Raw genomic sequence first — 24,534 nt, 5'->3', positions numbered from 1 at the left:
TATGATTATTGATGTTTGGTATGTCTGTGTGTTCGGTCGGTTTAGGTTTACGTTGGTCTGAACGATCTGTTACCAGTTGCTAGATAATTAGTCATATAACTGTTTGGTTAGATTGAATACGATAAAACATACAATTGCCCTTAACTGAGTCACACTGGCAAGGACTGTTTGATAACCAGTGCCGTGTGTAAAGTAATTGTTGATGTCTAAGGTTTTGTCTGATTGATCAGTTTTCAGTTAATCGTTAATAATTAATATGTTAGGTTGCATGAGATACTGTTGGTTGCTTACTTGAATTCCCGGGTGTGATTTGCTTTGTTAACTGCTTACAACTCGTTTATTTGTTTGTTGCTTAGTTCTCTACATTTATTAAAATTGCTTGTGTGATCAGCACTAAAAATCAGTCACTTCATAATTAGAAATCTTTTACACGAATACATTGACTACATACTCCTTGTGATACGATACCCTACTTGCTCTAACTATTTAGAATAATTAGGTTTTTGATTGACTCAAACGACGGTCATCATTATACTATTTTATAATAAAAAAACGAAATATTTCCTAAAAATATCTTTATTTTTTGTTAAAATGAGTTTCTAATTTGAATTTCTTTCCTAAAGTCCTATGAGTTTGACCACTCATAATTTTTGTTTTAACATCAATTCTAATTTGTTTGACTATGCATAATGAAAAATTATAATAAAAACAACATTTTAAACGTAACCTAAAATACATTGACTTTTTAAAAAAAATAAATATATGAAAAAAAATCCTAAATTGCAGGAGCCAGGAAGAAAGGACACAGGCTACTAACAGTTTAAAGTAAATGTATACCTTTTTGCTGTCCTCAATATAAGATCTAAGAAGGTAACGTCGATATTTATTTTTATCTTCGTCTGAAGTCAACATGTTGACTATGTCCACACCGACAGCAGCACCACATGATGGAGTGGGACATCTTAATGTCAAGCATCCAGGATCATCACTGATAGATGTGCTGATGTAAGCTATAACAAAATGATAGAAAGATGAAAACTTTATTAAAAATGCAAGCTTTTCACTAAAAATCAGATAATACATGGAAATTTTTTTAAAAAAAAGTAAATATATGAAAAAAATCCTACGCATATGACCCAACAAACGGGCTAGCAGGTGCATCTTCCCTGAAAGTTCAGCCCATGCCCCATCACCACCGGTCCAAATGGTCCTTGAGCCCATGCCTTTGGGGTCTAAATTTCAAAAGTTGCAATTTTGGGGTTTGAGGTTTCAATTTTGTAACATGTTTGGAGTGTGAGGCTAAATTTCGTTAAATTTATCTTATTTAAGAGCTTTTATGGATTGTACTTGAATTCCAAGTGATATTGTTGTTGCTGTAACAATAGAGAGGGGGTAGAACTGTAATTTTAATTCTATTTTGACTGAAATTCCTAAAATGCCCCTTAGCAAAAACTTGACCCATGTCAAAATTTTTGGATCTATCGGGTAAAACGTGTCGTATTCAAGTTCATGTGTCTGCCCGATTTTCGGGTTCGGATGGGCTAACACAGCCTGTTTATGGAATCTACCCATTGTAAAAAAACATAAAAAAAGAAGAAAACAACAGTAATTTGTTACCTCCCGCAACCGACAAAGCCACAAAGAAGGCATATCCAAACATTTTCCGAGGATTGACGGATCAAACATTTCGACTTTTCAGACTTCTGTTGATAATAACGAAATACCTGAAGCAATCCTAAATCAGATTATAATTAATATAATCCAACTATATAATATTAGCATTATTAAGTTACTTACAGAGTTACATGGCAAGAAGAACATGTCCACTTAGAAGTAAATGAGCAATGAAATTAGTGATGCACATGGTTGTCAAAATTCCACTCATGTCCAATCTGTATACAAAAAACACATACACACACAAAAACAAAAAGAATATAAAAGCATTCATAAAACTTAACAGAAGTATTCATATATATTAAGTTAGTCAATACCGAGACAAACCAGAAACAATGCCTGCTATGTACTTGCAGGTGAAGTTTGTGTGTGTTTATAGATGTGTATATTTCACATTAATAGTGAGACATGACTCCGCCTGCATTCAAACATAACAATTAACAAGAATTTAGAATAAAAATTTATTATAAACTATGAACAAAAACCTCCGAAGATGAGAAGCGTCTTCGATTAACATGCTTATGAAGTGCATTTGTTGGGTTCACTTCAAAGTATTCTGATAAACAATCTTACCTGCCATATAACGATTGTTTGCCTTCCCCGTTATGATTAATCCATCATTGTTAACTTTATTTCAACTGGGTCCCAATCAAACAAAATACACGATACATGGTTTCAATTATTAACATGTGATAACTCTTCAAAAGCAACAAAGTTTTAGTTGCAGCTTGTATTGCAAAAAAGGATGGCCACAAGCAGCAGAGCTAATCTTATCAAGTGAATATGATTCAAAGTAGATCGCACAAAGCAGCTTCAAAAGATATAAACAGAAGACCACATATTACAACATTGAAAAACATCTAATTGAATATTGCACAATCATATATTACTCATCTAGTTGGATAATTTAACCTTTGTTATTGATACCAAAAGCTGGATAGGTATGCAAATGTTATTGATAGTTTAACTTTTAAGTTTAATGTATACCAATAAGGAGATCAATAGGATATCAAATGAAGTCAATCATTCATATATGAGTATAATAATAACAATAGATGATTCAGAATGAATGAATCAAATATTGAAAGAAAAAGGATAAAATATAGGGTTAGAAAAAGAGACAGAAATACATACAACGCCGGTGGCACTGACGGTGGAGACAGAAAACTTCTGATCCGTTATGTAATCCCTCGTTAACAGATCTAACACAAAACATAACAGATGCAACAGATTAATTAATCAGGTCAAACAAACAAACAAACAAATTAGGGCGAATTGAATATGAATATAATAGTGAATCGAAATGAATTGAAATAACCTTTGGCTTTCTTGTCGATATCGGAGAAGAGTCCCGGTCCGGTATTCATATTTGGCGTTGAAGGAGAGTTTTCGATGGATGGATGGATGTGTGGAAACCGGAAAGAGGTCGTGGAGTGGCGGTGCGGTGCGGGAGGTGGTGGTAGTGGCGGCCGTGGAGGGGCAATAATAGTATTCAATAGTCGATATCTATAGAGGATCTTCCTTTCCATCATTCAAGGCTTGACTGATGGTTATTTGCTTAGGGCGGTTGATGAGATTTCGGTGCCGGAAGCGACCATGAAGAGGGGGATGGATGATGGAGTTGGGAGAGTTTTGTGATTTAGGGTTTAGAAAAGAATAAAAGATAAGATCCGAATAACATTAAACATGGTGGGTAATGACCCATAGGATTCATATTTTAAAAATGGGTTAAAAAGTTTAAGAATTAATGAGAGTTTGACAAGTGACACTTAGTGATAATCTTTTATTAGAAGAGTAAGATATTAGAAGTGTCAATTATAACTTTGAGCTGATTTTTATTTCAACTAATGCTCTGATATTTTATCTTTTAAACGGCATGAAAGTTATTCATATCAATTGTGAAATCAAAATTAAATGTAAAATCAAAATATGCATATCATGGAGAGCCATCGATATCAGGGCCGACTCAATGTTTCCGGAGGCCTAAAGCGAGATTTAAAATCGAGGCCTTCTTCTGATTAAGGTGTAAGCCATAAAGCAAATTCAAATTGTTCTATTTCACATAAACGAATTAACAAGTCACCTCTCAAACCCTCTAATAGAGTTGCTTTCTAAGCATAATTAAAATTATAATAAACTTAGCAATTAACATTAGTAGTCTTTTCAGATAAGAATTCAATGAAAATTAGTCATTGGAGTAACTAGTCATTTTAATCATCTAGAATCTACACAAAATTTACAACAAAATAATTAGAAAAAAGAAAACAAACAAAACACGCAACTTTGTGCACTCCATGTCCATGAAAAAAGTAATTAACATACCATCATTAACCATTGAATCATTTGAATTATCAAAATAAATCTGAATAACCCCAAAACATAAGCATGTTTGGATGGTTAAATTGATTATCAAAGAGCATTACTAAATAACTCCAAATAAAAGAATGAGAAATTGTAACATTGGGGAGTGGGGATTTTTTGTTATAGAACTACAATCTACAATGATTAATGGAATATGAATCTCCCTAAGAATGTGGGCCTAATTTAAAGTATGAAACTAATTTACTATAAATAGGGCCTAATCTTAGGTAAATTATACGAAATTGTGGCCCTAAAAACTTGGAGGCCTAAAGCAACCACCTTATTTGGATGGGGCTAGAGCCGGCCCTGATCGATATACACACACAATTGATATTTTATTCATACATCGTCACACAACTTGTACATCATAACTGCTGTAGGGTAGGACGAAAAACAGCTATATGAGTCGTTTTGATAGTCATATGAGTTATATGAAATGATGAAAAAAAGTTATACAGGTTTTAACATTCTGACTCATATGATTTGTTGATTAACAAAGAAATTATTTATACACTACAAAGCCATACGAGTTGCATGACCTTTCTCGTCTTACCATCCAGGTCGTATAACACCATACGACTCGTATGATTAGGAAAAAAAGTTTATACAATCGTATGGTGTAAAAAACAAGGATCAAACGAGCCGAACAGTTCTCAAGTTACTCGAGATCAGATTAATAAAAAAACTCGAAACAAGCCGATCCTTTATCGAACTCATACCTAGTCTAACCTCAAATAAAAGCTCATTTAGTTATCGACTTATCAATCCTGAGCTACGAGAAGACTGTTTAGGCTCGTTAAGTCTTAAAAAAAACCTAGTGTATATCTGGTTTAACTCTTCTAAACTTCTATATATGAGCTTAGGCTCGTTAAATTTATTCTCAAAATATATAAACTAATAAAAAATATATATATAAATCAACTAATCTAACTATCTATATAATTGGCTACCATGAAATTCTACGTGTCGCTCTTATGTTGGCCCTCCCATTATCAAGAGTCACCAGATTGCTTGATTTCTAATGGAAACTTCTCATTGATTTGACCCGAAATCACGGGTATGGATCTTACCAAACCCAAATAATTTTTAAATGAGTTATAACATCTCATTTATTTATGAAACTCTTACATAATCAAACAATAATTTTAGCGGGTCATGGGTCTCACCAAACCCGGATAACCCTTAAACGGGTTATAACATCTCATTTATTTGTGAAATAACCCCTTAATCATCAAAGAATAATTTTCACGGGTTATGGGTATTACCAAACCCTAATAGCTCTCAAATAGGTTATAAGATTTTATTTATTGGTAAATACTTTCATCCTCAAACCCTAATTTAATTTATCTTCTTTACATGTTATCCACTGCTGGTCTCTATCATCTCCATCGCCGGTTAACTTCCGATACTACCCGCTATCGTCAACTACATCAACGTCTTCTTTTTCATTAGACAAATATTTGTGTTCATGTTTGTTCATTTAAAAAAATCAACATGTTCGTGTACGTGTATTTTTGTTCGTTAAAATCTAAAAAAACCTACACATCTCAATTGAAATACTCAAACGCAAAAAAATATAATAACAAACTAATATATATGTATTAAATTAAAACATACTACGTTGAAATATAAATTAAATTATCATATAATAGCAAAACGATTAAAAACAAAAACTTAAATAAACTCCCGTAACACAAGAGGATCAAACTAGTAAGCAATAAACGAGTCAAACCCAAACCTTAAAAAGCTAAAGAAACTTAAAACGAGCCGATCTAGCCGGCGAGCTCAAGCCGGACATTACGACTGTGTTCCAGAGTTGGATTAAGTGATAAAACCCCTTTTTAAGTCTCTAGTTTCTAGAACAAGGTTGAGCTAGCTTTCAAATTACTGCACATCGGCGATCTCGTGCATCTGTAATCAATCACTTACTCTCTACTTAGTAATATTGTGTTTAGATTCGAACAATCTGATTTGTGATTCACATTTTATACCACTGAGTTAATTTGATTTGTAATTGTAGTTGTAATCTCCGATCCATTAAACGGATCTGAATTTGACTTCCGTTAAGAGTTTAATTGCTTTTATTGTCCAATACTCCAATTTATGGTTTAAATTTATGTTCCGTTTAGGTTTTCGATCTCTGAAATGACTAATTTGATATAAATCTAGGGCTGTAAACGGACTGAACCGAACAAGGACTTGTAAATTTCTTGTTCGTGTTCGTTCATTAAGGAAATGAACTTGCGGTTTCACAAACACAATACAAATGAACACAAATGATGTTTTATTTATTTGGCTAACCGAGAACGGTCAATGTCGACGGTTTGGTCCGGCTACCTAGTCTGCGTTGGTGTTTTTTTAACTTTCATATTCATATGTTAATTTTACATATAAATTAATCACATAATTCTCATGTGTATTTTTCTTTTATTGTTAATAGTTTTGCTTAAATCTATATAATAAGATTAGAGAAGTCGTTAAAAAGTATTGCAAACCTTTAACGAACAGACGTAAACAAACAAACAAACATTAGCAAAAATAGATGAGCACATTATCTAACGTTCTCGAACACAATTGAAAGAACATTGCCTTTGTTTGTGCTCGTCCATTTAGTTAATCGAACGAAATTCTTTGTTCATGTTCGTTCATTTATTGAACTGACGGACATAAACGAACTTCCCACCGAACAGTTCGATGAACCTACGTTCAGTTCGTTTACAACCCTAGATATAATATACAGAGTCAAATTTGAAACGAAATAGATGTTATTTATATATTCCATATGTGCTAACTGCTAAAGGAGGCCTGCATTTCATTTTATGTGGATTACCTTTAAAGTTATGAATTAGCCAAAGTAAATTTCAATTAAAGAAGTTGATATTTAGTTATTTACATAATTTTGTTGTTATTTATGTCTTCCATCAATCTGTATTGGTAAAAATTGTTTTGATTGCTTATGCTATGTTATCATTATTGCAGCAAACATTCAAGATCTGGTGCAGTGAATTGAGAGAAAACTGAATCATGGATGAACTTAAGACCGCAATGAATGACCATTTGGATCAAATGCAAGAAATTGTTGAGAAAATTTCTTCTGAGCTTCGAGTTGGAATGCAACCAGCTATGGATAACTTCATTGGCTTCTTTCATGCCATTGATTGGAAGGTCACTAAGTACCATTTAAGTTTCAAGATTAGAGATAAGATTTGTTTAATCTATCTTCGAAAGCTGATTGTAAGTTTTAAAAATTATTTTTCAGGAACCTTGGTTAATGGGCTTATTGTCGTTTCACTTTATGGTGCTAGTAATAATTTTCACCTCGAGAAAGAATATCAACTTTCAGATGTACCTATTTCTTCTATCATGTAAGTTTATCATCTCTTAAACATGAACGAATGTCTCGTTCGTGAATGTTTGTTTATGTTCATTTACGTTTGTTATGTTTGTTAGTTTACATTTGTAAGTTTAATCTTTTATGTATTTATTTAAATTATTGGGTACATCACAGTTTGGTATGGTCTTATTAAATTAAAATATCACCCATTGCAATTTACTCTAGTTACATTAAACTTTTAGGCCCGGTGGATTGATAATTTGATATACACGTTTACTTTTAATCGGTGTTTGTTCAGTTATGTTAGGCTAGATTTGTTCATCTATGTTCACTTACATTTGTTCGTTTGTGTTTGTGATCCGTTCGTTTATACTATAAGTGAACAAACATAATTGAACATGAACACCTTCGTTTTCTTAATGTAGACATTAACAAGAAAATCATGTTCGTTAACAGTTTGTGTTCGATCATTTGTTAAGTTAAAGTTAAACGAACGAACACGAACATGCACCGTTCATGTTCATTCGGTTTGTTTATTAACAATATCCTAATTGGTTCTTTGGGAGACTTTTGACCCGTTCTGTTTTAGCTTTTTATTTAATATTACCAACCAATATGACCCGTTAGTAGATGAAACTTAAATCCGAATAAACCCTTTTTAAGTAAATGGGTTGAAATGATTACATCTAGTAACATCATATGCTTTCCCTATTCTGATTCAAATGATGCTTATTCATCTAGAGAGTGTGAGTTGGTAATTGATATATTATAAGTTGAGGAAATTGTTTATTAGCCAAATGTCTATATTACCCTTCAGTCTTGACAACACCATCAACATTAGTAATGATGACAAATAGGTCACTTTTAGGCTTTTAGCTTAAAGATTTAAGTTTCAACTAACCTGATATGTGTCAAGTAATTTTTTTTGGCATAATATATAGAACCAAGCAAACAGCTTTAACGATTTTTAGTTTGTGTAAATTGAATGACAATTAGAATAAACTTTGACTTCATATCTAAACATCAATGATGGTTATATTGAATTGATTATATTGTCTGATTAAATTGGTGCAGTGGCTGGTGTGTATCTTGCTGAAAGACTAAACACTGTGTTGAGTAATAACTGGAAAAGCTTTGCGGGTCAAAATTATTTTGACCGCCATGGAGTCTTCCTCTCGGTTCTCTGGTCCGGTCCTCTTCTTGTTTTTGCAACCATAATTCTGGTTAGTGTTTTATTTTCATTTCCTTTACTTTTAATCTTTGATAACGGCAATTTCTCCCAATGGGCATTTATGATTGGGTCAATATGTTGTTATGTTATATGGGTTGTGTTGTCTCAAATGGGCCAAATAAGGTACACTTAGTTAACAACACACTTTTTGTTTGCAGGTGAACACACTTTTCTCTTTATGCCACCTTATCGTGAAGTGGAAACGAGCAGAACTCAAACACCGTGCTAGACTTTCAAGCACCAAACAGGACTGATCTTATGTACCATGTACAATTTGTGTCTGACCTTATGAGATGTTTTTATAGTTACAACATTAATTGAACTGCAGTTTGTTACGGGCATAGACCACGTACTAGCGATATTCAAATGCTGTTTTTGTTTTGTCGTGTAAAATTTTGGTTTTACCTCGTACAAATTGAGGTTAACCCCTTAAGTGATAGTCATGTTAGCAACTTATAAGTACGAGGTTCAAGAAGCCTCGATACGTTAGCCTAGCAGGCTCATGAAGAAGCTCGAGCCAAGTATGGCTCGCCGGCTCGGGCCAAGAAGCTTGACAAGCTTGCTAAGAATTTATATCTTGAAAACAAGTTTGGTCTGGACTTTAATGGAATTGAAAAAACATTATAAAGAGTTTCTATAAAATAAAATATAAAAGTAAAGGCACATTTTTACTCTTTTAACAAAATAAACCGGACAAATAGCAGCCTATTATGCTGAAATCAATGTCTTGAAAAGCGAACGACCTGTTTGATCAGTTAAACCGCTTCATTGTGTTAGTCTAGTGCTTACGAGCTAATTGATCAGATAAAAAGAGCTAAATGGTTTAGAAATTTAGAAAATAAGAAAATCCACCTGTCTGGGCAACTGGTTTTCAGCCCGGGCGATGAATTGACAGGGTGGATTGTCGAAGCTACCATTTGCTAGACAAACGAACCGGCGAACTTCAAATATTTACGGGACATGTCATAACCATGTAAGGCTGTAATATACTAGCAAGTGGTGAACTGTTAAAAGAACCAAACACTTCAAGAATATATTGTCCACTAATATTAGGAAACCTAGGAATTTTCATTTTTGTTGTATAAAAATTTCTTTAGATATTGTTTGTATATTTGAATAGATTAGAGAGTAAAAGGAACTTCTATTTTGTTAATAGTAAGAACCCCAACATCCTTTATTAGTTATTACCGGTGATGGAATCAAAACTTTTTAATTAAAGAATTATCACAAGGTCCCATCTCTTTCGACTACAATAAGAGGATGAATCATGTTTTTCACAATGAAAAAACATACTTTCATATATACAAAATACAAATTCTAGTTACCGGATGCTCAATGGATCCTCTTGACTCTTCCCTAGTATTACCATACTAACGAAACCAATTTTTTCAATTTTTTAATTAAACTGAAGACAAAAAGGCAACAAACTGTGCCTTTTAAATAACAAAACTAAATAATTTAAAAATTACATTCATAGATTTTTGGATCATAACATTATTCTTTATTTGACCTGAACCTCATACGTAAGAAAATAAAAAAATATAAAATGCAAAATGTATTAGTTGTGAAAGAGTGAACTCGGCTTTTGTCCGTGTGGTTTGTCCAAATATATGGTTTAGTTCAACAGTTTCAAATATGTGATTTTCGTCATCGTGGTTTCATTTTGCTTGTAATTAAACCCGACCCCACTAACCTCGTTAAGTCTGATCGTTAAACTTATCAACGTGCCACTCACATGAGGGGCAATTTTGTCTTTTTTTTTCCAAATAGACCTTAGCCCTTCTCGTGAGGGGGCTTGTGAATTAGGGTTGGGGTTTATTTGGGTATAAAACGAACAAAACCGCCCCTCATGTGAGGGGCACACTGATGCGTTTAACGACCAGACTTAACATAACTGAGCTTAATCGCAAGTAAAATGAAACCACATGGACGAAAATCACAGATTTAAAACCATGAGACTAAAACCACATATATGAACAAACTACTTATACAAACAACCCACGTGAACGAAAACCGCTGAAAAGTGTAATAGAAAAGTAAACAAAATCGACGGTGAATGTAGCATTAGTCGGCGTCTCCCGCCATGGTGATGAGAATTCAAACGACCACACGATTCCCCGCAAATGACGCTCATGTCGAAACCAAACGGTAATCTTACAATTTCTAACACATATGCATACTCTCGTTGTATGTATCTTCGGTGACACGTGTACACAATTCCGTTCCATCAAATTATATTCGCCTTACAGTTTGTTTCTACGCCAGAAATTTATCGTTAATTTGTTTGTTTCAGACGATATCGAATTCTTCGATCACCGTAACGTAAAACGGATGTATCACGTTTCAATCGAGAATTAGGCTTATTTGTTCTGCGACATTTGGATCGTTCGTTTGATTATGTTAGGGTTTTTGGCGCTAAAAGGTGAGATATTATATATGCCTCAGATTCGATACGGATTGATTGAGATATAATGGCATAATTTAGGGGTGTAAACCAGCCCGGCGAGCCGAGTTCTTTTTTCAAAAGCTCGAGTTTGGCTCGTGAGTCATATTTCAAGCTTAATAACGACTTGTTTATTATATGTTAACAAATTTCATGTGTATTTAATTATTTGAGAAAACCTTATCGAGCCTCCTGAGCCTTAAATAAAGCTGGTTTAGTTATCAAGCCTGAGCTTGAGCCTTGTATGGAAGGATCATTAAGATTCATCGAGCCTTAACGAGCCTGGTGTATTTTAAAGTTTTAACTCTTTTTTGGAGTTTTATGTATTAATATCACAATACACAGCCGAGCTCGAGACAAGCTTAGGTTTGTTAAGGTTTCCACTACCTTAAACGAGCTGAAGCGCGGCTCGATCTCGGTTGTGTAGTGTGAAGTTAATACATGAAAGTCCAAAAGGAGCTGAGACTTAAAAAAAAATAACACTAGGCTTGTTAAGGCCTCACGAGTCTTAATGATCTTCCCATACAAGGCTTGAGCTCGGGCTCGATAACTAAACGAGCGTTATTCAAGGCTTGGGCTCTATAAGGATCGACTCGTTTCGAGCTTTTTATCGATCCGATCTCAAGTAGCTCGCAAGCTGCTCGGCTCGTTTGCACCCCTAGAGGCATTATGAAGACTAATTTGAGGGTTTTTTTTTGGCTTTTTTTATTTACATATTGGATTAGTTTGATGTTTAGTTGGAATTATTTGATTCTGCAGTGGATTTTGTGTATGTGATATAATCAACAGCTTTGTAGTAATGGTATGAACTATGAAACCAAAATACTGTTATGGGAAGTAGAATTGGTAAACTTTATGAGCTATGTTGTTATCCTTGCTGAGTAAGCGAACACTACGCGCAGATTTCAGGTATAATCTCAGTAGCTGATTGCTAGTATTCGATGCTGCATTATTAGTTTTACTACTGGAATTATGAACTTTTTTGTTTAATTACTTGTGAATGAATTGACAGGGATGCATATGGATTTACTGTTAGACCTCAGTACCTTGAGACATTCAAGGAGTTTAATCGCATCTACAAGGTAATATTGTCTTATTATTAGTGTGTGAATGTTTATTGCATAACACGATTCTAAACGTGCTACAAAATACACAGATTGGAATCCATTAGACAAATAAGATATAAAACTGACATTGGTGAAATGATGCATATATTCAGTCTGTTTAAACTGTAAAAACTCGTCTCGGATATCATCAACCAAATGAGTATTGGTTGATATATTGATGTATATGTATAGGTTTAGTTATTCTTATAATCGTGACATTCAAGTTCATTCCATTCATATTTCAGAGTGAGGAAAAAGAAAGGTCAACAAAATGGAGGGTCTTTCTTCAGCAGCAAGAAGAACTTGGTCAAACAAACTCATCTATTGAGGAAGATGTCACTAAAGCTGATGCTGATGTAACAGAAAATGAAACCAAACATGTACCGGAATCAGTTGAAGAGGAAAATGTTAACGTTGCAAGGGATGATACACCAAGAAATGATGATACACCAAGAAAGGATGATAATCAAACAGATAATCCTCCTGAAATAGTGGCCTCAGAAACACCAAAAGTTAAGAAGCCCGTGGTGGAGAATTGGGCGGAAGTCAGATCGTCCATTAGTAACATTGAGAATATGATGTGTCGACGTGTTAAACATGAGCCAAAAAGCGGTCATGAAAAACAACTTCATACTATTCATGAGGGGGGACCCACCGGTGAGGACTCTAATGAGGAGTCAAATGATAACGAGCAAACAAATTCAACAGAGTCGAGTGATGAAGTTGAGTCCTTGTTTCCTTGGAAAGAATTGGAGTCACTTGTTCGTGGGGGCGTGCCACGAGACCTTAGAGGAGAGGTGCTTGTTTATACCTCATCAGTTGTATTACACCTTAAGAAATTAAATTTTTATTACATGTAAGATTTTATTGTTTCAGGCATGGCAAGCTTTTGTTGGGGTGAAAGCACGAAGGGTGGAGAGTTACTACCAGAGTTTGTTGGATACAAGTGATACCGTACTGGATCTCACTAAACCAGGGGAAAAAGTAGAAAGAGCTCATGTTCCAGAAAAAACTAAAAAGCAGATTGAAAAGGTCATTATATTCATGTTCTTTTATAAGTTGCTATCTTTTTATTTGTGAAAGTAATCTTTTTTTTCCTTAACCTAAAACAGGATTTACCACGAACGTTTCCTGGTCATCCTGCATTAAATGAGGAAGGTAGGAACTCTTTAAGGCGGTTACTTATAGCTTACGCTCGCCATAACCCTGATGTTGGCTATTGCCAGGTAACCTGTTGATTAAACTTCTGAATGTACCTGATTGATTATTTTATTGTACTCTTTGACAGTTTATTTATTGACCAATGTTATAATCAAGTGTCACCTGTGAAATTAGTACTACAAATGACTGCTCGTATGGTTAATGAGCATTTTTGGATTTGAACATACTTTTCACTGAGTAATAATGCTTTTAATATGTGGTTAATAATCAATTCGTTATCTTGTAACCTGTATTCTGATTGTAAGGCCATTTTTTTAAATAATCTGTGTAGGCAATGAATTTTTTTGCTGCAATGCTGCTGCTAATGATGCCTGAAGAAAATGCCTTCTGGTACGCATTGACTTGTGATCTTTCATTATAATTTATAAATATGGTTAAACTGGCACACCGTTCCGTTAAGCACTTGATTTTCTAGGGCTTTTTTCATTCCCACTTATACATCTAAGATATTTAAAAGTTGTCTTAGTTGGTTTCTACATGAATACTGTTACTATTTGAGCAAGCTGTTTGCTGCCAACATTCATACACCAAAATTAATGATAGAGTTCATGATAGATAGCTTGTAAATACATACACATAGCGGTGGTTTCATCATGGCATCTCCATGAGTCCGTGACATAATTATGGTAAATTGGTAAGATCATGTGATCTAAATATCTTTACAAGTGGGAATATACATTATAGTAGTGTATGAATATGATCATATGATCTATCTATATTTACAAGTGGGGATATATATTGTAGTAGTGTACATGAGCTAACATGCCATTTTCCTACCCAACTAACAATTTACAGTGTGATCATATGATTTAAACTTCTTATACTAACATATCACCAAAATTACTTTTATTTAGCATCATTAATAAACCCCTTGGCATATTACTTTGATTGGAATCTTTTCAGGACTTTGGTGGGAATGATCGATAATTACTATGATGGATACTTTACAACAGACATGATAGAATCCCAGGTATATTTTTCTATTATTCTTATATTTTAAATGTTTTGTAGAGAACATTACCGGATTTTGTTGAGAATCTGGAGGGGGAAGAAATCATCATCTTCAAATTGTTTGTTTATTTAGGTGGACCAACTTGTTTTTGAAGATTTGATGCGTGAACGATACCCTAATCTAGGTTTTCTCTACTGCTAGTTTTTAATAACTCTGTTTACTAATTAATTTATAACATGCAATATCTCATCTATGTGTTTCTTGTTCTATAGTTGCTCATTTTGATCTTATGGGAGTCGAGATGGGATGGATCTGTGGACCGTGGTTTCTTTCCATTTTTGTAAATATGATTCCATGGGAAAGCGGTGAGGCTTTTTTGTTTTATTTTCTGAGCCTGTAAACGAACCGAAGGAACACGAATAAAGCATGTTTGTGTTAGTATATTTAACTTTTAACCGAACAAATGATCTAGCGTAAACGATTAAGCGAGCATTTTTTTCTTGTTCATGTTCGTTCGTTAAGAAAATGAGCATGTCAGTGGTCGTTTATATTTGTTTGTTAACAACATAAACAAACGGTTCACAAATGTAAAACGAACGTCACTGAACAAAGATTAACGGACATAACTGAACTACAACTAGTTAAAAGTTTAGTGAAGAACAATTTGTTGGGCCTAGAAAGTTATTAAAACTAGACTAAGTTGTAATGAGCCAAAAAAAACTTTAAATGATTATATTAACGAACATAAGCGTACGAATTTAGACAAATGTAAAGTAGCAAACATAAATGAACAAATATAAACGAATTAAAACCAAAGAACCTTCACAAACATAAATGACTGAATGGGACATGTGTTCATGTTCATTCGTTTAACTAAATGAACAAAATATTTTATTCTTGTTTGTCTGTTTATTGAATAAATGAACATAGACGAACGTAAATGAACGTTCACAAACACATATAAGGGAACGATACATGTGTTCATCTATGTTCGTTCAACTAAATGAACAACATGTATTGTTCATGTTCGTCCATATATTAAATATACGAACTTCCCGCCGAACAGTTCACGAACTGTTGACTGAATGTTCAGTTCGTTTATAGGCCTAAAAGACGGATCCTTAGCAATAATGATTAGTTGTCTTTTTCTTACCTTCAGTTCTTCGTGTCTGGGATGTGATTTTATTTGAAGGAAACCGTGCAATGTTATTGCGAACTGCACTAGCTTTAATGGAGCTTTATGGTACCCAAATTCCTTTACATTTTGATTTTAAACTTCTTTTCATTTTGTATCATTAGGCTATCACGGGTGATTATTATTTTTATTAGTAACTAATATACAACTGTTGTAGGTCCGGACGTAGGTTCAACCATGGATGCTGGAGATGCTATAACTTTATTACAATCACTTGTTGGTTCAACTTTTGATAGCAGCAATCTAGTTGTGACTGCTTGCATAAGTTTCTCCTACGTAACAGAAGACACATTACAACAACTTAGGCAAAAACATAGACCAGATGTCATAGCAGCAGTTCAAGAAAGAACAAAAGGAGATAATTTAAGGAAAAGTTCCAAAGGGCTGGCTAATAAACTTTACAGTTTTAAGAAAGAACGTGAGCCAATTGTGCGTGAACTTAGTATAAAACAAGGGTTTAACGACAAAGATAGCATGGATTTGATGTCTCCTGTTAAACGGGATAAATCTTTTAACATGGAAAATGTCAATTCGGAAATGGACTCTCTTCCAGATCTTCAAGATCAGGTACATTTTAAAAATATAATATTTAAACCGGGTCGATTTTGGTTATGTTTATATCTGTAACAGGTCAAACGGGTAAGGTAAAACGTTTAAATAAACAGGTAAACCGGTCAAATGAGTAAAACAGTTTGAAGGTCTTCCCAGTTTTTCTTCATTGTATGTAAGGAAAAATTGTTTTGATTACCGTTGTAAGTAACATAGTTTCAGTTTTTTACAATTGTATGCAAGTAACCTTCTAGAGCAGGTAAAATGCTGACATGGCACACCGTCACATCATAAAAAAACGATAATTTTACCTGCTATTGAAGGTTACATACTATGGTAAAAAACTGAAACTATATTTACTTACAATGGAAATCAAAACAATTTTTCCTTGCATAAAAAAATACATTCTTCTTGCATAAAATGACCAAACAAATTTTATTTCTATTGCATGCAAGTTATCTTCTATAGCAGGTAAAACGCTGACATGGTACCACTACACCATAAAAAACAACTGTTTTACCTGCTATTGAAGGTTACATAAAAAAATGAAACTATCTTACCTACAAATCTACAATGGAAATGAAAACAATTTTTCCTAGCATAAATTTACCAAAAAGGTGAAAGTAAGTTACATTTTGGTGAAACTGTTAACCCTTGTCATATTTATATCATTTTGCGGTATTTATTAAATAGGTTAAATGTACAGGTTATCTGGTTGAAGGCCCAGTTATGCTCAATGCTGGAGGACAAAAGATCAGCTACAATTAGGTAAGCTTCAATACTTTATTTTTATTTTTGCATTTATATTCAAGATGAAATAAGCAAAAGCGTCGGTGACATTTTATAACAAAGGGTATTGCCTTTCTAGAGCTGAGGAGTTGGAAACAGCACTTATGGAGTTGGCCCAACAAGATAATAGGCGCGAATTGTGTGCGAAGGTATTCTCTCAAAATATATATTAAACATTTCTTTTTATGTATATGTGGCAAAATAGGTTGATAATATGAGAAATTGATTCAAGATTTGTTAACATAATGCAGATTGATGATTTGGAACACGAGGCATATGAGCTGCAACAACTTCTTGATGATAAGAAAGAACAGGAAAAAGCAATGCTTGAGGTTCAAATGCAATTTTCTTTTTATTATTTTCCTTTTATTAATATGTATTATAACATTTAAAAAACAGGTAACTGCATTTTTTCATTACAGGTACTAATGCGAGTTGAGCAAGAACAGAAAGTCGCAGAAGATGCTCGTAGATTTGCAGAGCGAGACGCAGCAGCTCAGAGACATTTAGTTCGTGTACTTGAGGTACTTTTTAAACCGTTAATTATAGTTACAAAGAAGATTAAGATGTTCTGGTCATTTACTACTTTGCCATTGTATGAACAAAGATGATATAGGTATTTGATATTTCCCTTCTCATATTCTTTGACCGTTTTGTCTTGTATGCTCTCGCAGCTTTAATACTCAACATGAATTTTCCTTACAAAGAAGATTTTATGAGATTATGGTACTTGATATTTCCTGAAAGTTAGGAATATGTTATATGCAGGAGAAGTATGAGCAATCTATTTGTTCACTTGCTCAGATGGAGAAAAGAGCTGTAATGGCGGAATCCATGTTAGAGGCAACATTGCAATATGATTCTGGCCAAGTTAAAGCACAAGCAATGCCAGCGTACGCGCATTTTTTTATTTTCTATTTTTGGATTCCAAACACATGTCATTAACAATGCTATCTTATAAGCAATTCTTTTAATGAATTAACTTTTGGGGGCAGTTCCGACCTTATTATTACATCCAAAATATATGAACACATAAAATCGTGTGACCCCAACACGAATCTGCCAAATGGGTTGGCGTGTGATAACTAAGTTGTAAACGTGTTAATCAAGTTAGCAGGTAGTAAAAAGTGGTTTAATGGGTTACGGGTTAGTGGGTCAACCGGTGCAACTAAACAGGTTGGTGGGTCGACTTGATTATTAACTAAACACGCCGACCAGAACATGACCCGTTTTTTAAACGGATTACATGTGCGAGCCATTTCCCTGATTATCCTCGTGTCATGTTTGGGTCGCGTCGGAAGTTTTCAACCTTATATATGACACACTAGTTATTTATAAAAAGAGGGTAACAGAAGCTTTGGGTTAACCCAATCTGGCTGGATTGGTTTTGGCCCGTACAAGATATTGCCCGTTCTAAGTCACACTTATTTTGACCCATTATCCAACTCACCTTACCCACCCGTTTTATATCTAAACTTTGTATGTACCGACGCTTTCTTTACCAAAACTTTATTAGCCAAATCAACGTATGAATATTTATAAACGTCTGTATGCGCATGCATACATTGTTGCATCTTCAACTCCTACGTTGACTAACATGAGTTGTGAATCCCGTGTAGAACTACCCGTCCCGAGTCTGTGAAAGACAACAACACAACAAAGAAGCCAGGCATACTTTCATTTGGACTAGGTTGGCGTGAACGAAACAAGGTTCGTATCTCTTAATTAATACTATGTGAATCTATCATTATTGCAAACATAATATGGATTACATGTGACTATTATGTCACAGGGAAAAGAGACATCAGATGCAAAATCTGAAAACAATGGTCACCAAGAACCATAAGAATATAGAAATTTGAATGATCAAGATTTTTCAAGGATTGTACCCTGTGGTACAAGCCTCATATGCAGGTCAACATTTTTTTGTTTATTTTGGTGCATTATTACATGTTCATTCTTTCAAGCCCATCTAGTTTTTCATACATGCAGTGGGCTATTTGTTTACTTTTAAGATGAAATATGTAAATTGTAATATTTATACTTTATCACCAGGAGTAATCCAAATTCACAATACATTTAGGTGGCATTGTCATTGTGAAAACATAAAATATTTGTGTTTGATCTTGAGAAGAACATTAATTTCAGTATGATTATATATACCTGATTAAACTTTACAATATCTATCCAATTCAAATGTTTTATTAAAACTGATTTTAATATGATCAATTACTCGATATGCATCGGAACTAGATTCGGCAACAAGATCACTTGTTTCTTACTTTTATATGTATCTAGTTCAGATATCGAATCCGTGGACACTATAGGTGGCTTTTGGCACTAAACCTCTATCGACTCCTACCTAATTAGAAGAAATGGTTGACTATTCAACTAAAGAAATGCCAAAATACTAAATGAATAACTAAACTGAAAAGAACAGGAAAATAGAAGAATAGACTGAAAACGAATTTTGGTTTTAACGCAATGAGAATGAAGATCACCCAGGTACTAACTCCTCTTAACCATGCAAAGTTGACTACCGAAAGATAATCTGACTGACAATCATTAAGACAATTTCTGAAAAGACCCTAGTTACAGATGCCCCTTCAGTTAATCAGTAGGAATGCTATGGACATTAAACACACTCATGTACAGTGGCGGATTCAACAAATTTTTTCACAGGGGTCAGATTTTTTTTTTGGTCGGTAATCAGTTGACTATGTCTATATAAACTTTTTCGGCCCAGATTCGTTGTTCAGATCGGATAATCGGTATATAATTTATTTTTGCTTTGGTTCGGTCGTTCCAATCGGGTCAAATCGGGTCGGATCATATATATAAAAAAGATAATCATACAAAATATCATATAACCTAGAAAAGTACATGAAACTTTCATTTGATATGCATCATTAATATACAAAATATTTAAAATTGCTTTCTACATGTTTTTATTTTTTGGAACCTAACCAAAATATCATAAGTTTGACATTAATAATAAGGTCTTTCTTAATGAAATAAATAACTTACGGTTGTGACGAGTAAATTGGACTTCACGTAAATTCGTTGCGGTTGTGACGAGTAAGTTGTTTAAATCTTAACACCTACTTAGTTACGTAAATTGGACTTTACGTACGTCGTCGCTGAAAAGCTTCTTTTTAAAGCTTGCGGATGTGACAAGTAATACGAGACATAACTTCAATAAACAATATAGCAATGAAATGAAGTTGGTGAGAAAAAAAATGTATATAAAAATCCGAAACATTTTTTTTAAGATTAAAGCTCTTTATTCACTAAACTCACCTAACATATTACTTGCGTCTTTGGGACCTTTTTTTATATATAGATTGGGTTTGGAGTTTGGGACTTGAGCTTAAAAATTGGTATAGATTGATGGGCATTTGGGCTTAAATTTGTTCATGAAACTCAAATTTAATTAGATAAATTATTTATATACATTTATATAATTATAATTGTAAATATGTAAATTTATTTTATTAGGGTGGGTATCGAAATATCAATGGGTCATTTCGAAGTTCCACATGGATTGTTTTATGGTTCTTGAAATTTCATAGGGGTCGGTCGGGATTTTAACATACATATACCACTATTTTTTTTTCACGACGGCCGGCCGACGCTCCTACCTGAAAGGTAGGTCCGCCATTGCTCATGTAACTTAAAAAAAAAGGAATAATTTACACAAAAGGTTCATGTGGTATATATATATATATATATATATATATATATCATAAATTGGCCCCTATGTATTGGATCCAATAAGTTTTTTATATGGTAACATAAAAGGTCCCCACGATGGATTGTTAACTTACTACGCTGGTTATAAGCAATATGGTAATTGGGACCCTACACTTGCTTTAACATTGTGAATAAAACCAATAACACGGCTTCATAGACAAAACCTAGTAAATATGAAGTCATGGAATTCAAAACCTAACCGAGGGAGAGTCCGTTCTTGCTTCAATAGATCGTGAATAACACCATTTACTTGATAAATATGTTTTAGTCTATTTTGATGTGTTTGGATACGTCACAAATGGTAAATCAAGACTCTATAACCCTGAACCAAACATGTTTATTACCCAGTCAACAAGAAAACAAATACTACAAGCTGTTTATGATAAATTACAGACTCAATCAACGATAAAATACTCTCAAAACTAACCAATGCAATCAATGTGATAAACATAAAAAAAACACACAACTGCTTCTAAACATTTTTATTTTAAATGTTATGAAGAATGAAGAACCCAAAATAATGTCTAGAAGACATTTTGAGAGAGCAAGACGATGCAAATGATTCTCCATAAAAACAATCCATACGTTTAACACTCATTTAATGTTATCAATAACAAATGTGAGGGCCCAGACCTTCATAAGCTTCCATCCGGCCCAGCAAACTTCAGCCCATCCATCCACAAGCAACCAAGTTATCCAACAACATCAACAAGGCCGTCTCCGAGGATTTAAATACCTCGGCCGAGCCAAAATAAAAAAGGCTCGTAGGCCTTAACGAATAACAATAATATATAAGTTAATTTTTATAAACGATGGTTAATGTTATAACAATAAATATAACAAAATGTATCAATATTTTATCCTTGTATTGATCCACCATGGCATCACTCGCGCTAGGAAATTTTGTCCTTAGCCAACCAATCCAACCAACGCATGCTACTAAATGTATCAGTATTTTATTATTTTTTTAATCCAATTGTACAAAAAAGGTCTATTCTCATCTAACATTTAAAAAGGCGAATCACATGTGATATAAGTTGGTTGTGGTTCAATGGAAGAGTACTCACTTTATAAGTGAGAGGTAGGGGATCAAACCTTACTACCACCAACTTATATGGGAGATATGAGGGATGACCCTGACTTGCCAGGGTTCGAGTCCTGATCTCACCCGGTTTTACCGGCTCCTCGCTGTCGTGCCATTTGGCGGGCGTGGGGGTCGGGTTTTATCCGGTGAATCCCTCAACAGGTGGACCGCTAGGGGCTCCGTCCGTCCGGACTAGTGGTCGGCTCGGGCTACCTTTAGCCAATGGGGGCCTATACGGGATACCCAGCGTTACTTAGTTGGCCGTTAAAAAAAACATGTGCTGGATCAGAATACTAATGTGGTTCTTGCTTTCCGGATCAACAATAAATATATCAATCTAAATAAGAAAAAAAATTTAAAATAGTTATTATTTTAAGTATAAAATGGTTTTTAGGAGAGAGAAAAGTTGCATTAGGTAATTAGGAGATCCGTCATTTTAAATGACGGATGTCAACTGAAATATAAATCATGTCAGATTTTGTCTGGTGATGTGGACGATTACCAGGTGGTCTCGCCATTTCAAATGGCGGATCTGGTATATTTTATTGCTTTCCGCCATTTGAAATGGCGGATGCCAATTTATGTGATCCGCCAGTTTGAGTGGCAGGTAAGTGCGTGTGTTTTTGATGGTGTATGGAATTTGTGTTAAATGAATGGATTAAGGGTTAATTATTGTTTATATATGATGGGTCATGGGCTTAAGCCCATGATCTTTCATTCTTTCCTTTTTAACCCAAGTCCATAACTCACATCTATTTACGTAACACAAACCCGACTCATAATAACTCATAATTTATTTTATTAATTAAAACGAGGTTGTTACAGGTACAAGTACAAGTACTGAACATGTACGGGTATGGGTATTTTAGGAAAAAAAACTCAACCCTAGGTCACAATTCCCAACTTAGGCTACCCCTATATGTCAAAACTTATTTTGATGGACATCAACCATTTGATATGGAAGATGTCATCTGGACATCCACCATTTCAAATGGCGAATATGAATAGTTTACTTTTCTGGCTGATTTCGTCACATCACTACCTTTTCTTTTTATTAAATATTATTTTCCTAAGTAACTCTTTAAAAAAATTTTTAATATTTAAGAAAGTTTATTAAATTACATATTAAAAAAATCTTAGTGTTTAATATTAGAAAGTTAATTAAAGTTTTAATATTTAAGAAAATTTTAATATTTAAGAAAGTTAATTAAATTACATTTAAAACGTGTTTTATCAAAATTACATATATTAGTGTTTAATATTAAAAAAACTTTCTTAATATTAAAAAACTTTTTATTTAAAAAAAGGCTATTTAGGAAATAAAAAATAATAAAAAGAAAGGTAGTGTGTAGTTAAATCACACAGAAAAGTACACTATTCACATCCGTAATTTGAAATGCCGGCGAATGTCCAGATGACATCTTTCATTTCAAATGACGAATGTCCATCAAGATTCATTTTGACATACATGGGTAGCTTACGTTGGGAATTGTGACCTGCCACTCAAACTGGTGGATCACATAAATTGACATCCGCCATTTCAAATGGCGGAACACGAATAAAGTATACCAGATCCAGCAATTGAAATGTTTGAACACCTGGTAATTGTCCATATCACCAGACAAAATCTAACATAGTCTATGTTTTATTTAACATCCGCCATTTAAAATGACGGATCTCCTAATTACCTAATAAACTTTCTCTCCCCTAAAAACCATTTCATACTTAAATCTCTTCCTATAAAAAAAAGTTTCATCTAAATACATATTATGGCTTTGATGCTTAACCATTAGATAAACTGGTCAACTGTTGTTCAAATGATTAATGGGAACTCTACATACCTCTTTTCTACATATCAATCTAAGTTTACTCAGTTGATTTTCAATTAGTTTAAGGTGAGGACTGGACGGGTATCTTTAGGATCACCTTTACGTTATTAGAAATTTGCTAGAGGAAAATAAAAAAGATAGAAAAGGAATTAGGCTATGCGTAGTGAATGGGCTACAAATGAGGGCGAATTGTGACACGTGGCGCCCAGTCAGCAAGAAGTGAGAATTTGTTTTTGGGTGTAATCGTGTAGGGGCTACAAATTGGGCTCACAGTATCTTTTTTATTATTTTCTTTTTATAATTAAACTAATCAAATAAAAACCAATTTATTTAAATAATTAAATAAAAATGCATTAAAATTAAAAAGAAATACATAAAATACATAACTAAAAATTAAAAAAAAATATATAACTAAAAAAAAATACTAATATCCATAATATTTGCGCATTTTTTCAATTCGTTGTCGTTGCAATAATATGGCCCCTTCGTGTAACCTGGCCGCTTTGAGAGATTCGTATTCTTTACTCATTTCCCGCAATTTCAACATAGTGGCAATCTTTTCGTGTTGTTTGTTGGTTTCTCTCATGGCATCGTTGAATCATACTTTTCGTGTTTTTTGATGATTCCTCTCATGGTAGCGGTGAGTTCCAAGGAATTCGGTTGGTTCGAGTTGTTTCAAGGATTCATTTTGCTAGATTTTTTGAAGAAGGTGTATGTTTATATAGATGTGAAATGGAGAAGAAGGATATGAAATGAAGAAGAAGGTTTATGTTTATATAGATATATAAATATATTGTTTTAATTATTTTTTTTATTGTTGACCGTTGTCAAATGGTCAAATTATTAAAATATTATTATTTTCTCACAACTTGGGCGACAATAACAATCCGCCCCCGCCCCTTTTCGCCCAAAAATCGCCGGGGGTGGGGGGGGTGGGGGCGGTGTTCTAGCCCCTTCGCGCCCAAAAATCACCCAAACTCACGCCCACTACATGTAGCCTTAGAGCTAGTTTG

At 33.9% G+C, this 24,534-nt stretch overlaps 2 protein-coding genes across 2 annotated transcripts; both read left to right on the top strand.

The window, feature by feature from the left end:
* Nucleotides 1-6,974: 6,974 nt before the first annotated feature.
* LOC143540134 (uncharacterized) lies at nucleotides 6,975-9,072 on the top strand. Its single transcript, XM_077033277.1, has 4 exons — nucleotides 6,975-7,200; nucleotides 7,295-7,400; nucleotides 8,444-8,592; nucleotides 8,759-9,072. Exons 1-4 carry the CDS (start codon nucleotides 7,060-7,062, stop codon nucleotides 8,852-8,854), a joined length of 492 nt encoding a protein of 163 aa, XP_076889392.1. The 5' UTR covers nucleotides 6,975-7,059; the 3' UTR covers nucleotides 8,855-9,072.
* Nucleotides 9,073-12,598: 3,526 nt separating this feature from the next.
* Nucleotides 12,599-18,921, top strand: LOC143540133 (uncharacterized). Its single transcript, XM_077033276.1, has 16 exons — nucleotides 12,599-12,946; nucleotides 13,026-13,181; nucleotides 13,262-13,375; nucleotides 13,642-13,700; nucleotides 14,274-14,340; nucleotides 14,455-14,506; nucleotides 14,595-14,687; nucleotides 15,482-15,565; nucleotides 15,675-16,084; nucleotides 16,773-16,834; nucleotides 16,935-17,004; nucleotides 17,107-17,187; nucleotides 17,278-17,379; nucleotides 17,624-17,748; nucleotides 18,475-18,565; nucleotides 18,648-18,921. Exons 1-16 carry the CDS (start codon nucleotides 12,725-12,727, stop codon nucleotides 18,699-18,701), a joined length of 1,842 nt encoding a protein of 613 aa, XP_076889391.1. The 5' UTR covers nucleotides 12,599-12,724; the 3' UTR covers nucleotides 18,702-18,921.
* The last annotated feature ends 5,613 nt before the right edge of the window (nucleotides 18,922-24,534 follow it).

The sequence above is a fragment of the Bidens hawaiensis genome, unplaced genomic scaffold, assembly GCF_021521415.1.
Source record: "Bidens hawaiensis isolate Kalapana, Puna unplaced genomic scaffold, B.hawaiensis_p1.1 tig00012141_1, whole genome shotgun sequence".
In the NCBI taxonomy this organism is placed as follows: Eukaryota; Viridiplantae; Streptophyta; class Magnoliopsida; order Asterales; family Asteraceae; genus Bidens; species Bidens hawaiensis.
This window is presented reverse-complemented; position numbering and strand designations above follow the sequence as displayed.